The 16,191-nt window shown below is 42.8% G+C and overlaps 1 protein-coding gene across 1 annotated transcript; it reads left to right on the top strand.

The window, feature by feature from the left end:
- The first annotated feature begins 6,915 nt into the window (after nucleotides 1-6,915).
- Nucleotides 6,916-13,763, top strand: cavin4a (caveolae associated protein 4a). Its single transcript, XM_023978008.2, has 2 exons — nucleotides 6,916-7,535; nucleotides 12,816-13,763. The coding sequence occupies exons 1-2, from the start codon at nucleotides 7,128-7,130 to the stop codon at nucleotides 13,485-13,487; spliced, it is 1,080 nt and encodes a 359-aa protein (XP_023833776.1). The 5' UTR covers nucleotides 6,916-7,127; the 3' UTR covers nucleotides 13,488-13,763.
- The last annotated feature ends 2,428 nt before the right edge of the window (nucleotides 13,764-16,191 follow it).

Below are 16,191 nucleotides of genomic sequence, written 5' to 3'. Positions count from 1 at the left end.
TCCACGCCACTCGTCAGTCATTATGCTCACTATTGAACAGCCTGCTGTCATTTCATGTCCAATTCTCATCATGGAGAGCTATCCTCCTATAGGTTTTCACTTCATCCCTTACCTAACCTACTTGTACACCTTCTGTATAGAACCATCCTCTACATAGAAGCACCTTTCTAACCAAATAAATAGCAGTTAGTCACCGTCAATAACAAGTCATCCTCTCTACGTGACAAATGTCAATAACAACGCTTCGATACAGTGTCAAAGCAATTAGAGGAGCTCTCAGTACCACTAATGATTAAGTTACGGGGTTGTTTGACAAAAGTCATGGTTACCTGCAGGAAGTTCCCAGAGTGCTTTGAATAGAGGAGGACCAAGGTACTTGGAACAGAGGGGACTCCTGTATCTCCTATCTCTGTCAGCTAAGCAGAGAGCAACTTCCCTACCACATAGTGAAAGTYGGCCTGCATGAAGAGAGGGACGGAGAGAGATAAACGGTTAGAGGTCATTCTTTTTTTTGTAACTGCACAAAAACTGCCAGAGTAAAAGTAATCATACATGTATTTCAAATAGACTGTATCTAAAGGTATGCAGTTAGAGGTTTACAATATTGGCTATTTAGTTCTGAGTTTAATCTCTCTTGGCCCCCCCTCATCTAATCTCAATCAAGGGCCTCTTCCCCAGTGAGGGCCTTCCCTGTCTGTTCTCACTCTGCCTCTCCCTCCTCCTTCATTCCCTCCCAGTCATRCTGGTCTTCCAACTCCTCCTTCTCTACTAACCCTTCCCCACTGGGCACAGACATCAATTCAACGTCTATTCCACGTTGGTTTGATTTGGAAACATTATTGATTCAACCAGTGTGCCCCGTAGGTCGTTAACTTAGCTAGCTAGCTACAATGCTCTTGGTTAAACCAAAGATACTGGTAACTTTTATATGTGGTTAAATGTAGTTAGCTTCCTAGCTAGCTACCAGCTGACACACCTAGCTTGCATAATCAATAGCCAGCTCTAATAACAGAATACCAAATAACTACCTAGGTTCTTACTGAAAAACTATAGAGCTTACCTTTTCATCCTTGGCCATCGCCTACTTCACTACCACCGTTAAAAATCTGCTTTCCACTAGATAACGCCTCCACATCCAGTCAAAATTGGTTGTAATCATAAAAATAGGAAAAACATGATTTAAGGTTAGGGTTTAGGCATAAGGTCAGCAGTGTGGTTAAGGTGAGGTTTAAAATCAGATTTTAAGAAGATAAATTGTAGAAATAGACAGGGTTTAGACATAATATTATGACTTTGTGACTGTGTTAACTAGTGACGACCATATTCATTGACTCGAATTTTACCTGTAATAAAATGATGGCTTGTGAGAGTAAGATTTTTTTGTGTGTGAGGAGAAATCTATGTGGATGTGGTGTATTTGTGAGACGCAGTAACTTCTGAGTCTTGACATGTAATATCTATAGCTAACTAGAGCATATTGGACTGTTAGCTGATCCATCGGCCAGTTTCTTGGACCACTATACCCATTTTGCCAATTGGACTTGGACCCCTCTGCTACTTTGAACCCTACTAATTCCACGATGGTCTATCGACGTCACAGCACGAGGAAGCAAAAACAGACTTTCCCCATCGCGACGTCCCTCTAAGGCCCTTATGCTAGCTTGCTAGCCCCGGCCTGCTAACTGCTAGCTTTATCCCCGGCCTGCTAACTTCTGAATCGCCGTGTCCCTAGCCAGCCCAACCACTCACTGGACCCATACGATCACTTGGCTACGCATGCCTCTCCCTAATATCAATATGCCTTGTCATTACTGTCCTGGTTAGTGATTACTGTCTTATTTCACTGTAGAGCCTCTAGCCCTGCTCAATATGCCTTAACCACATGTTGTTCCACCTCCCACATATGCGATGACATCACCTGGTTTAAACGTCTCTAGAGACTATATCTCTCTCATCATTACTCAATGCCTAGGTTACCTCACAATGTACTCTCTTCCTACCATACCTTTGTGGTACATTATGCCTTGAATCTATGCTATCGTGCCCAGAAACCTGCTCCTTTAACTCTCTGTTCCGAACGTGCTAGACGGCCAGTTCGAATAACCTTTAGCCGTACCTTATCCTACTTCTCCTCTGTTGACCTCTGGTGATGTAGAGGTTAATCCGGGACCTGCAGTGCCTAGCTCCACTCCTACTCCTCAGGTGCTCTCATTTGTTGACTTCTGTAACGTAAAAGCCTTGGTTTCATGCATGTTAACATTATGGTGGTGAGGAAGGCACTTTTAAAGAATAACCAGGCATCTTCTACTGACGGGATGAGGTCAGTGTCATTCCAGGATACCCGGCCAGGTCGATTAGAAAGGCTTGTTGCTGAAGTGTTTTAGGGAGCGTTTGACAGTGAGGAGGGTGTCACGCCTTGACCTTAGACAGAGCGTTTTATTTCTTTATTTGGTTAGGTCAGGGTGTGATGTGGGTGGGCATTCTAGTTTGTTTTCTAGGTTTCTGTATTTCTATGTTTTGGCCTGGTGTGGTTCTCAATCAGGGACAGCTGTCTATCGTTGTCTCTGATTGAGAATCATACTTAGGCAGCCTTTTCCCCATCTAATGTGTGGGTAATTATTATTTTCCGTGTGTGTTTGTGGCACCTCGGTTGCGTCACGTTCATTGCTGTTTACCTGTTTGTTTTTGTTTGTTAAGGTTTCACTCCTATTAAAAGTTGTGGAACGACATGCACGCTGCGCCTTGGTTGATTTATGACAGGAGTTTGAGGATAGCGAGCGTGACAGAGGGTGGTCGTTTGACCGCAGACCCATTACAGATCAGGCAATGAGGCAGTGATCGCTGAATCTTGGTTGAAAACAGCAGAGGTGTATTTGGAGGGCGAGTTAGTTAGGATGATATCTATGAGGGTGCCCTTTGAAGAGGGGATGACCGCGGCAGCTTTCCAATCTATGGAATCTCAGACGATACGAAAGAGAGGTTGAACAGGCTAGTAATAGGGGTTGCAATAATTTCAGCAGATCATTTTAGAAAGACAGGGTCCAGATTGTCTAGCCCGGCTGATTTTAGGGTCCAGATTTTGCAGCTCTTCAGAACATCAGCTATCTGGATTTGGGTGAAGGAGAAGTGGGTAGGTTGAGCGAGTTGATGTGGGGGCGCAGGGCTGTTGACGGGGTAGGGTAGCCAGGTGGAAAGCATGGCCAGCCGTAGAAAAATGCTTTTGAAATTCTCCATTATTGGTATTTATCGGTAGTGGCAGTGTTCCCTAGCCTCATTGCAGTGGGCAGCTGGGAGGAGGCGCTCTTATTCTCCATGGACTTTACAGTGTCCCAGAACTTTTTTGAGTTTGCACTACAGGATGCAATTTTTTTGAAAAAGCTAGCCTAAGCTTTCCTAACTGCCTGTGTATATTGGTTCCTAACTTTCCTGAAAAGTTGCATATCACGGGGCTATTCGATGCTAATGCAGAACGCCATAGGATGTTTTTGTGTTGGTCAAGGGCAGACAGGTTTTTTTTTAATGGAGCATGCTCTTCAACCGATCGCTGCCTGCACCTGCCCGCCCGTCCAGCATCACTACTCTGGACGGTTCTGACTTAGAATATGTGGACAACTACAAATACCTAGGTGTCTGGTTAGACTGTAAACTCTCCTTCCAAACTCACATTAAACATCTCCAATCCAAAATGAATCTAGAATCGGCTTCCTATTTCGCAACAAAGCATACTTCACTCATGCTGCCAAACATACCCTCGTAAAACTGACCATCCTACCGATCCTCGACTTCGGCAATGTCATTTACAAAATAGCCTCCAACACTCTACTCAACAAATTGGATGCAGTCTATCACAGTGCCATCCGTTTTGTCACCAATGCCCATATACTACCCACCACTGCGACCTGTATGCCTCTCGTTGCTGGACCTCACTTCATACTCGTCGCCAAACCCACTGGCTCCAGGTCATCTACAAGTCTCTGCTAGGTAAAGCCCCRCCTTATCTCAGCTCACTGGTCACCATAGCAGCACCCACCCGTAGCACGTGCTCTTCCTTTGGCTGCCTCTTCTTCCAGTTCTCTGCTGCCAATGACTGGAACGAACTGCAAAAATCTCTGAAGCTGGAGACTCTTACCTCCCTCACTAGCTTTAAGCACCAGCTGTCAGAGCAGCTCAGAGATCACTGCACCTGTACATAGCTCATCTGTAAATAGCGAATCCAATCTACCTCATCCCCATACTGTATTTATTTATTTATCTTGCTCCTTTGCACCCCAGTATCTCAACTTGCTCATTCATCTTCTGCACATCCTACCATTCCAGTGTTTAATTGCTATATTGTAATTAATTTGCCACCATAGCCTATTTATTGCCTTAMCTCTCTTATCCTACCTCATTTGCACATGCTGTATATATATTTTTCTACTGTATTATTGATTGTATKTKTKTWTWYYMYRTGTRWMWCTSTGTKKTKKTRTRTGTSTMRMWSYKYTKYKYTWTMTYKKSSMSRKSKCRSWKKYRMAWRWGARMWYKTKYTCWMMWMKMSYMYMYSKKKWWAWAWARRKGWRAWAWAAWAWWWWWAAAATAAGTATCTCTGCAAAACAAAACAAAATTCTCYGCTCTCAAATTAATATTTTGCATGCGACAATGATGTTCTGTTTTCTCAAAGTCACACTTGCAAYTCAGTTTTAATTTGCACCCCTACCTCCCACGCTGCCTGGGCACTCGTGAGACCCATCCTATGTGCTGTCGTCTCAGTGCTTGCTTTCTCAAGGATCTTGCTCGACAGCGCCATCTTCGGGCGCAGTGGACTTTAGAGGCTGATTTGATGCCATATAAAAGGGGCCATGATGCATTTAGGTTTTTTACTATGTCACTGGGGTTAATGAGTATCTGTGTATGCAAGTGAGCATATGAGTGAGACTGAGAGCAAATGTGTTTAATGTGTTAAGCAAATGTGCTGTGCAATTGGTGTGAATGCATGCATTTGGAGTTGGTGCATGGGTTTGTTTGTGTATGCGTGTTTGTTTGYGTGTGTTTGTGCATGTGTATGGTAGAATGGTAGCAGTGACAGAGATGAATGAGATGACCTTCTCTCTGCCCATGTGACTGCTCACCAGAGACTCTTCTTCCTTCCCTGTTTGCACACACACACACACAATAGACTAAGGTTGATCTCCTGTTGTTCTGGTCAATACAGATACAGGCTACAAATCAGTGTGCCACCCCCAGAGAGACACAAAAGAACTCTGTGTGTCATCTTTTAGTTTTGCAAAGGAAAATAAAAGTTCAGATAGAAACATCCCAGTTTCTCTCCGTTTGGGACAGTTTTCTTCCGTTTCGTGCATATTTGAACATGACCCGGGTGCTGAACACAACCCGGAGGTGATGTTTTGTGTACAAGGATGAACATGGCCTCCAGCGATGTCATCAGAAACCCCCTCGCCATTCATTTGTAGTTCCGACCACAGTGGGAGGGGGATTGGATTATTAATTGGCACTCGAATCTAATTAAAAACTGCTCGTCTGCAGAAGCCCAGAATGGGAGCAGAGGTCAGAGCCTCTCCTCGTGAAAATAAACCAATGCGTGGGCATACATTTCGGAAGGGTGGTGGTGGAGGGGTACTCTAATATGGAAGGGGAGATTGAGGGGGTGGTAGGCTCACTGGCTCAGCCACTATGCTGCTGTGTAATTATAGACAGTGGAGAAGCTGTGGTGGGGGTGGGGKTTTTCGAGAGCAGAAGCAGCTGCTGGCATCAGTTGAGGCGATTCAGCAGCGCCCCCGGCACACTCCCCAAGGGATGAGAGTAAATGGGACCAGACCCTGATTGGGAAAGGGAGGTTGGTCCTCAAGGCAGTCTCAGCCCACTGGTTTTCGGGAGGCAGCAAGRTCGTGACTATCGGACCTCTTACTATTCTGAGAAGAAATCAATGGAAGCTGGACCTCCATGGAAATGGGGACTACATATAATGAAGCGTAGGACGAGTTGGGATAGTAAGGAGATCAGGTGGTGCAGAGGCAGGMCAAAAGTGCTACTGTTAATTATTGTCAGGGCTTTGCTGCCACAGGAATTTAGATGAAATGATAGAACAATGCACCAGAGAGTAGAGGAAACGTTGTCATATACAGAAACTCTCGTTTGGTGGTATTGTATGCTTAAAAGATTCCCCATTCACCAAGTTTTCCCATTTGCCAAGTATGGGATAAGGTTGTTCATTGTGATTTGTGTTCATTGTTATATTGAAAACAAATAATATAGAATAAATAAGTGATTTRCAGCAACACACAATATGGATTTCAGCACATTAACAAATCAATAGGGGAACAGTAAGTAACACACAAGTACTTCACTTCAACAGCTGCTCAATGCTCATAATTCCGATATGGCGCCACTTTGACACTCACTGCAATACAATGTTGCTGGTAGACAATATAAATGGCTCCTGATCTCACTGCCACTCAATGTGTGGACTTTGCTGCACCGGGGGGACTCAAAAAGGGCAGCTCCGACTATGTTTACTCCTCTCAACATTCCTAGGATGGGTACTCAAGGCAGATGACCAAAGCGTTGTCTTTCCATCTGTCACTACAAATGAGTCAGAATTTGACAYACAGCTGCATCGTCGAGCCATGCCTAGATAGATCCATTCAACCACTTGTTGAATGGAAAATTATAAATTAATCGGGGTGTAACAGAGTGGGCTAGAGGGGGATTTCCATCCATCCCCCTGCTTTGCATCTTCCCAAAATGWCAGTGTCAGCTTACCAAAATAGTATTTATATCTATGTGGTGCGAGCTGGCTACGCCACACCCCTTTCAGTCTATCTCCTGCCCTCTGAGCGCTTGTTTTGCAGGTCCCCTCTTGATCCTGCAGCCTATTCTAAAAGGGCAGGAGAAGTCTGCTTCCTCTTTTGCACCAGACCTGAGTTGGGTCACTGTGGTAGGGAGTCGCGTCTCTGGTCTCTTAGTCGGTGGTACCTCAATGGTCTTGGAGCTATCCCAATAAACCCAAGTCTAACCAGATATCCTCAAGTTCTCTGCACTCGCATCAAAGTTCTTCAGCGTTGTTCCCTCGGCTTCTTCTTCACCCAACGTCCAAGTTTCCCTTTCGCCTTTCGAGGAACGCTTCCATGGATCAGCCAAAGTACCGCATGRCGGGCGTACAGAACAAGCTGGAGGTGCTGGGGGTGGAGGACGATGCGGGCAATCCCATCAGCGCCCTGACCATCCTGTCGCTGCTGGAGCGTGTGGCAGGCATCATCGACAAYGTCCAGGCTGGCCAGCAGCGCATGGAGGAGCAGCAGCTGGACCTGGAGACCAACATCAAGACCATCCAGGGTGACGTCCTGAAGCTAGCCAAAGASCACACCACCACCAGTGGCACCGTGGAGAAGCTGCTCCAGAAGACGCGCAAGGTCAGCTCCAATGTCAAGGAGGTGCGCGCGCGCGTGGAGAAGCAGAACGTGCGCGTCAAGAAGGTGGAGACCACACAGGAGGAGCTGCTGACCCGAAACAAGTTCCGTGTCATCATTTATCAGGTAACCGTGTTCACCATTGGGTTGCACTTGGTAGTGAACTGGGTAGTCAAAAAAATGCACTGTGAAAAGGGGTGTGGAGTGTGCGTTCACTAAATGTTGCTAGTCAAAAAAAGCTGGCCTCAATCTTCGGTGACAAAAGATGTCAGCAACTCCAGTTCCAATAATGATTTGTGGTTTTCTGAAATAACAGAATAAAGAGAGTAATTAGTATGCAATGTAAGCAATACCAGGATGCAATGATACAACATTACCATGAAGTAATATAATAAGCTGCAAACATAATAACTGATAACATTCACAATCAGCTGTAGAATGCACYGTTAGGTTACATAAGGAAACCATAACTGAAAAGCTCCACAAGGATGTAGGGCAGAGCTACAAATAAAGAGGCCAATGATACTCAGGCCAAAGGGCCATGACGGCCACTTCAAAAATTGATGAGAARTGGCTAGCAATTCTCCATTGTGATTAGCATACAAGTTACAGAACTAATGGRAAAAAGTACATGAGCACATGAACGAAAGAGGATACCATAAAGCCTATAGAAATAATACCTTGTGGTAATAAGACCTTGCGTGTCCGCGGTTACAATAAAAGAATAAACATTGTACACATTCTCTATACAGATACCAATTACAGGGCATAAGGCTTCAATGAGTAATAGAAAATAATTTAACTCTGTGTGCTAAAATAGCAAACAAAATGACACAATATGCAATTAAGAAAATATGATAAGGTGCTTACTGTTGTRTGAACGCACACATGTACAAACTTAGGTTTAGTAATTAAACAACAGGCACAGGTRCGCCAGGGGGGAGATATGCTAATGYMTACAACAAGTTCGGACAGGTTCTGACCGGAGAATATGCAAATGCACTTATGCAGAGCAGGTGAGTATTGTACACAATGGGTGYACCAGAAGTTACACTATGCTCAGTGGTCTAATATACCTCCATGATGCTCTATAAACAATTGATACTATGTGTGTATAAAGTATTAATGATACATCAGCGAACTATCATCTGAGCAAGTCCATTTATTGGCCAGTGGTGCAAGTCAGTGAAGATATACTGTACTAGGTCAGTTTTAAGTCGCTGGATATTACAGTTAAAGCGAATTAGAGAGGGTTCACATCTTCTTTGGTTGATATTAGAGCAATTTCAAGACAGTAACAAATTCAAGCGCTGACTCTGTTAAGTACGAGCTAGATGCATTGAGAAATGGGTACCATTTAAGGGCCTTCAAGTACTACTGCCAGGTAGCCTAGCAGTTAAGAGCATARGGACAGTCAGGAAAAAAACATGCCWCACTCTAAGACATTGGCATGAGTGAAGTTATAGTATGTCTTTGATGAAAATAGATACTAKGTACCCTAAAAGAGACTTCAAGCCTTCTGTATTAATAGGACATATAGCTCCCGTTAAAGGGACTTCCGGGGGCAATGAAAGCTCTGTGTGCTTTCCACTGAAAGAAGCAGCTGCTGTGTGGCCGTGAGTCCTATTCTAGGAGCATGGTATGCTCCCCGCTGCCAATGGGGACACGATAAACTGCCTTCTTATGTGGCAGCGGACTGTTAGGGCCAATCTGAAGAATGAGGGTCTGCCAATCACGTGGCCCTGCTTTGGGGCAACCTCTTACTAGGCTAACGAGAAAGCGATATCAGCAGTCAATGGGTGTCACATGTATTTATTGTAAAAGACTGAAGACGGTAGTGATTTCCTCTGTAGCGATCAATGTTGGAAAGCCAACATTTTTTATGGGGCCTTTAGCTCTCAGATAAGTCATGGCATTTGAAACACCATTGCTTTAAATCCCCCTGAAGTTGATGTCYGCGCCCCCGCRTAAATSTAATTAGCATAATTAAAMAATCCCMCCCMAAATCTGTCAGTTTAAGCATTGGATGCATCTCAATCCACYGCATCAAYCGATGTCGCACTTCCACATCTGCGGTGAAAGGTGACAGAGCTAGAGCTGTGTTTGTCAGACCAAGAGACATCYCGCAAAACACCAGTCTCAACGTCAACAGTGAAGAGGCGACTCCGGGATGCTGGCCTTCTAGGCAGAGTTGCAAAGACTGGCCAATAAAAAGAAAAGATTAAGATGAGCAAAAGGAACCACAGACACTGACAGAGGAACTCTGCCTAGAAGGCAGCATCCAGAGTCGCCTCTTCACTGTGACGTTGAGACTGGTGTTTTGCGCGGTACTAATTAAAGAAGCTGCCAGTTGAGGACTTGTGAGGCGTCTGTTTCTCAAACTAGACACTAATGTACTTGTCCTCTTGCTCAGTTGTGCACCGGGGCCTCCCACTCCTATTTCTATTCTTGTTAGAGCCTGTTTGCTCTTTCTGTGAAGGGAGTAGTACACCGCGTTGTACGAGATCTTCAGTTTTTTGGCAATTTCTCGCATGGAATAGCCTTAATTTCTCAGAACAGAATAGACTGACGAGTTTCAGGCCATTTTGAGCCTGTAATCGAACCCACAAATGCTGAACCTCCAGATACTCAACTAGGCTAAAGGCCAGTTTTATTGCTTCTTTAAATCAGCACAACAGTTGTCAGCTGTGCTAACATAATTGCAAAAAAAAGGACATTTCTAAGTGACCCCAAACTTATGAACGGTAGTGTACATGTCGGTTGTTTTGCTCTCGATGCCCACAGCCTCACAAGACTCATTTTGAGGGTCCCCGTACCAGTTGAAAAAATGAATGGAAGTATACAGTACCAGTCAAAACACACCTACTTATTCAAGGGTTTTCTTTATTTTTTTACTATTTTCTACATTGTAGGATAATAGTGAAGACATCAAAACGATGAATAACACATATGGAATCATGTAGCAACCAACAAAGTGTTAACAAATCTAAATATATTTTATATTTGAGATTCTTCAAAGTAGCCACCCTTTGCCTTGATGACAGCTTTGCACACTCATGATTCCATATGTGTTATTTCACATTTTTTACGTCATCACTATTACTACACAATGTAGAAAATAGTAAAAAAAATATTAAAAAATAACATCTTGAATGAGTAGGTGTTTACAAACTTTTGACTGTACTGTATATGAGACTGTTTCGTGCCAAAAATAATGGTTAATACAAGTTAAAAAAAATCTTTCTTATATCTCAGATATAGGACAGACACTTTTTGAGGGGGACTATGTGTAGTTCCATCTAGTGAATCTGTTATGCAATGCGTTTGTATAGGCTAATATCAGTAAGGCCAAATARACATGTTCATCAAACAGTGCTTATACTCTTATGGGTAATGGCAAATCATTATATATGACTGAACTTTAAAGGCCTAGGGGCTAGCTTTTCAGGGAAATATTTGAGGGTAATTGTGAATGGCCATTAGCACAAATGCCTGTCAGTCTCTGTAGTCGACATTGAAACGTGGCTTCTGAAGATGATAGTTATACTACACTTTACAATAAGTGTTTAGTGAATCTCATCTTTCCTCTATGATGATCCCTGGGAKGGGCTTCATTTCCCTCTTGCCTGAATAGGACAGTCTGAGTGTAGGATTTCCAGATGACTGATTTACTGTCGGTTATTCTGAGGGCCTGGCTAGCAGGGCAGAGATCTCCTAATATAGTGCTTTTGCCTCTGACGCAGCAATGGCTGCAATGGCCATTTAACTTTAGTTAGGAAGCAAGCACTGTTTGTTATAGAGACAGTCATTGCCAGTGGCAAAGCATGGCAAGACTGAAAAATGTGACACAACAGCTCACTATGGGCCAGTAATAGGACACAGATAAATGGCCGTAGATTTTGTGGGGGTGGCATTGTTTTAAGGATAGATATTGGGCATGTACAGCCAAACTTTCATTCCAAGCTAGAATTAACAAACACAAGGTAACAACATATTTGTCAAAGTAATGCATTTTCTGTATAGTGGCAAGGTCTTTGTTGTAGCAGTCAAGCTGTCGTTATCCCTTGTTTTGGGGTTATACATTATAGGACTTTCTAAAGCGTGACTGGCTGATAAGCCAATCACATGGACATCATCAATCTTATACAGACACTGAATGACCAGCTACTGCTGCTGGGTTGACAGAGAGAATTCAGAACATGTTGTGCAGTCTCCTACCCTGTACCACGCGCCCGATCCGTCCATGTACTGTTATGTAACCATGACAACAGAGGCACCAATAAGGTCAGATTTCAACATGAATAAAGTAGCATCGAACGCACACCATCCCGTTGACGGAAGCACGAGCCCAACGTGGTTGTGACCAATGACTGTCATCTTATGGGTGGTTGCCATGTCGGTCGGCCAATAATCTATTATTATTGCCGGGCAACATCACGTATGAAAATGAAAAAAATCTGCTGGCCCACATTCCCTGGTGGTGTAATTGTTGGGTCATTCACAGAGTCTGGGCATGTTCAGACGACTCCCCCTCTTGATTAATGAGAGTGATTGTTGGAGGTGGCTGAGTCTTTATTAGAATTAATTGGGTCTCAGATTCAAAGTCACCTGCAGAACCCAGCAGGTTGCCCAGTCATCAGAAGGGGGGTCACTACCACTTTTTAGGAATGCATAATAGAGAGGGAGATTCAGCAATTAGGCCTYGTATCACATAGTGCTAGTAATGTACGTTTTAACACTAAACGGGTTTGGTGGAAGTACTCGTTAATGGCACATCTTTCGATGCTATTCTTGGGTTTATAATGTATCATGTTTCTCATACTTTTCTCATGTTGTGGGCTAAGTTGTCTGAGTTATTYGCTGAGAACACCCACTCATAGATGTCCATATCTTGCGGATTACAATGATACAGTGTGGTTTAGGCAACCGTTGAGAAACTGATCTTTCCACCAAGCTCTGTGATCCCTGTAGAAAAATTGCCCACGGAATTGAGTGGTTACTGGCATGTAATATATAGCCCGACGGGACATATACTGTTGCAACCTCAAAGGGCAAACTCAAAGACGTAGCAACCGTTACAAAACCAAATGTCTGATAGGGAGAGAAGAGAAMGCTTGTAGAATTTCTCCATAATTGCCCAAAAAGTGAAAAGTCAAGCAGACCTGGTTTCAAAATGTATGTTTTTCCTTTCAAAGACTTTGAGCATTTGATTGAGAGTTTCTGCAGGCCACATGGTTGGCATTTTTGGGACTATTCCATTGCACCAGAAAAACGTAATCAAGTAAAAAAAAATAAAAAAATACTAATACTATTTCAACCCAAGTCTGCACTCAACCATTGGCTATATAACTTAAGAAGCCAACCCATATTATTGTACTTTAAAAGAGTTCATTTGCCTTTCTTTAGGGGGAACATGAGATCCCTTCGGTGGCCGTGACAAAGACCCCAAAAGGAGCTGTTGGTATGGAGGGGTTGGTGATCGAGCCAGACACCTACGATGTCCCCGAGGACATCTCCTCAGACGAGGAATACATGACAGTGGACGAGACTGAAGGAGGCTCCAGAACCGCCCGCTTGAAGGCGTCAGGCATGAAGGGCATTGAAAGCATCAAGCAGGCCTTCTCCAAGGAGACCATGACCAAGACCAAGGACAACTTGGGCACCAAGTTCCACAACATGGGAGATAAAATGGTGCCCCCCGAAAGACGGGAAAAGATGCACCAGGCCAGCGAGCGCATCAAGCACTCTGGCGAGAGGCTGAAGGAGAACATCGCCAAGAAGGCCCCCACCAAGGAGTCCTTCCGCATCAAGCTGAAGAAGGAGAGGACCGTGGCCGAGGGCCAGGAGGGAGCTGAGGCTGATGGGGAGGTCGATGAGGCGGTGACCCCAGTCAAGGGAAGAAAAAGCCCGGAAGTCAGTAAAACCCCGGTAGTAACCTACACGGAGGTTGTAACGGAAAGGGAAACCAAGAGGGAGGGTCCCGTGGAGGAGCCGGCCGCCATCCGGATAGGGGAGGTAGGGAAATTCACTGTGGAGGCAGTGGAAGAGGGCAAGGAGGACGAATACGACAGGAAGTAGATCTCCAGCATGTTGCCGCAACACAACGAGAAGTCACCAAAATAGGAAGTGAAGCCGGGTAGGAAGAGARCTTGCGATGTCTTGCAAGAGAGATGGTCTGTGACGAATCAACATCGACGACAGACAATTTACATTATCAATCCGTTTAAAAATCAAAGAGATACTTCTGTTGGATATACAGTACCAGCCAAAAGTTTGGACACACCTATTCATTCAAGGGTTTTTCTTTATTTTGACAATTTTCTACATTGTAGAATAATAGTGAAGACATCAAAACCATGAAATAACACATATGAATCATGTGAAAGTGGTTGATAGAATGCCCGGAGTGTGCAAAGCTGTCATCAAGGAAAAGGGTGGCTACTTTGAAGAATCTCAAATATAAAATATATTTTGATTTGTTTAACACTTTTTTGGTTACTACATGATTCCATATGTGTTATTCCATAKTTTTGATGTCTTCACTATTATTCTACAATGTAGAAAATAGTAAAGATAAAGATAAACCCTTGAATGAGTAGGTGTGTCCACACTTTTGACTGGTACTGTGTATACTGACCAGTCTACAGAGGAGTGGAAAGAGTTCTGTGACTGACCTGATAATCTACAAAGATTGTGTTTCTGGGGTGTCAGATGTTGGTAGGTTAGTGACCCACTGTCACGTGTCATTGAAATTGGCTGTTATTAYTTTCAACTTTGGAATGATTTTTAACGATATGGGTTGTAATGTACGTGGACACATTCACACACGAACACAGAGAAATGTGTAAAATGTAACATTTTCATGGAAARATATATTGTGATGAATTCAGGTCAGGGGTTGTTTGGGGCATCAGTACATAAATATTGGGCACATTGGTAACTAATGTACATGAACTGCTATGTTGAGTTTGCAGTTGGTTTAGGCGTAAAAGTTAAGTACACACAAACACAAATTGTTCCCAGATGTTTGGTTGCTAATCGATTTCTTTGACTAGTCAAGAAAAAACGCTCGCAAGTTAGAAATKAATTTCCACAAAGTGTTTGGAAGGGAAAAAGAGTTGAACTGAAAGGAGGAAAGAGAGATTGCAAAGTACCTTTGAGATGATTCTGAATGTTGAGGAAGTTTGTGTATGATATTGATCTTAAATCGGAATGTAAAATGTTGTACATATCATAACCAAAATCATGATATTGGTCAACACAGATCTCAGCTGGTCTCTGAAGGGTTTGAAGAAGTAAAGCTATACAGATATAAAACTACTGTATAGATATGAATGACAGACTGGGTTCTGTGTGTTTCAAAATCCAACAAGGATTGACCATTTGGTTACAATGGTTTCTATGGCAAGGTCACAGACAAGATACAGTAGGTTACTTTACATTTTTTTCCGTTAACAAGCAGACGCATCGTAATAACAGTTGAAGATTGTGTTGAATCAAAATGTATCCATATGGTGAAAAGCAGACTAACTATTTAGCCGAGAATAAAATGCTTTTTTATTACAAGAGGTTATGCAAAGCTTGAGAGTTAAATGTCATTTTTCAAATGAACTATGYGCTGTGAATTTCATTTCAGTGGCCTGAAGATAACGAGATCGTAGTGTGTATGATTGTGTAGTGTACTAGTGTTAAGAAAATAAAAAKATATATTTGAGGAAAACATTAGGTCATGTAAATGGCTTTAGGCGTACCTGTAACGTTTATGGCACTAGAAGGTTTTGAGCACTGATGTAATTCTGTGCAATAATATGAGAATTTCGACAGAAAATGTAACACGTGTATAAAGATTACAAAGCAACCTAATATTTCAAARTCATTTCAAAGTCATTTCTTTCTGAATACAGTTTACAGCATGTTTATGCMCTTCTTTTGATAACCTAGAGATGCATTGCTTTCATTTGTGATGTTAATAATGGCATCAACTATCCAAAGGGCAATGTACATTCTGCTGTGCTCACATATCTGTGGGCTGAGTCTAACTTGTAGACCTACAGTAATTAATGTTCAACCGCAAAGAAACGTGTATGTTAATATACTACTGCATTAGGCCTAAGTAATGTGGATTTGACTGATTTGAGCCCAAAGTATTGATGTCAATGAGTAATGAGAAGTACAATAGGTAGTGGTGGGTAGTTKAATTGTTTCTTACTAGTTCACAGGAAATGAAGTATGTGTGCCACATAATTGACAAAAATGTGTAGTCACTTTTTTATTATCTTTTGCCAAACCCCCTGCCAAATATTTCCTAAAAGTGCCAATGTTTTCTTGAGATCACCATCCAGGCATTGTCGCTGTTCTTAGYAAATTACCAGCTACATTGATTCTGGGATTGTAGCCTGCAATAAGGCACATCCTTTTATTCGTTGGCACTATAATTTKATTTATTTGTTTGTTTTCTGTGTAGTGATACATATACTTTAGATAAAAGGACATTAGCCTATTTTGTATTGAAATTCTCATTAATATGTGTAACTATGCAAATGAAGAACAAGAAGTAAGTTTGTGTTCTAAATCAACCTCTTATTTAGATCATGTAGCCCAGTGCTAGACCGATTGAATCAAAACTGGCAACTGGATCTCCAAAAACCTCTCCTGCGTGGCCTGCTATTGTTAGATAAAAATAGGGTTGATGAAAGTCGAATGGGTATGCTACATTGATGGAAAACARTAATTGTCATTGATATGCATTGTGGTATGTGACATGTGCAAGCAGCATCACATA

This window comes from Salvelinus sp. IW2-2015, linkage group LG32 (assembly GCF_002910315.2).
Source record: "Salvelinus sp. IW2-2015 linkage group LG32, ASM291031v2, whole genome shotgun sequence".
Taxonomy (NCBI): Eukaryota; Metazoa; Chordata; class Actinopteri; order Salmoniformes; family Salmonidae; genus Salvelinus; species Salvelinus sp. IW2-2015.
The sequence above is the reverse complement of the archived record's forward strand: the minus strand, read 5'-3'. Positions and strand labels throughout refer to the sequence as shown.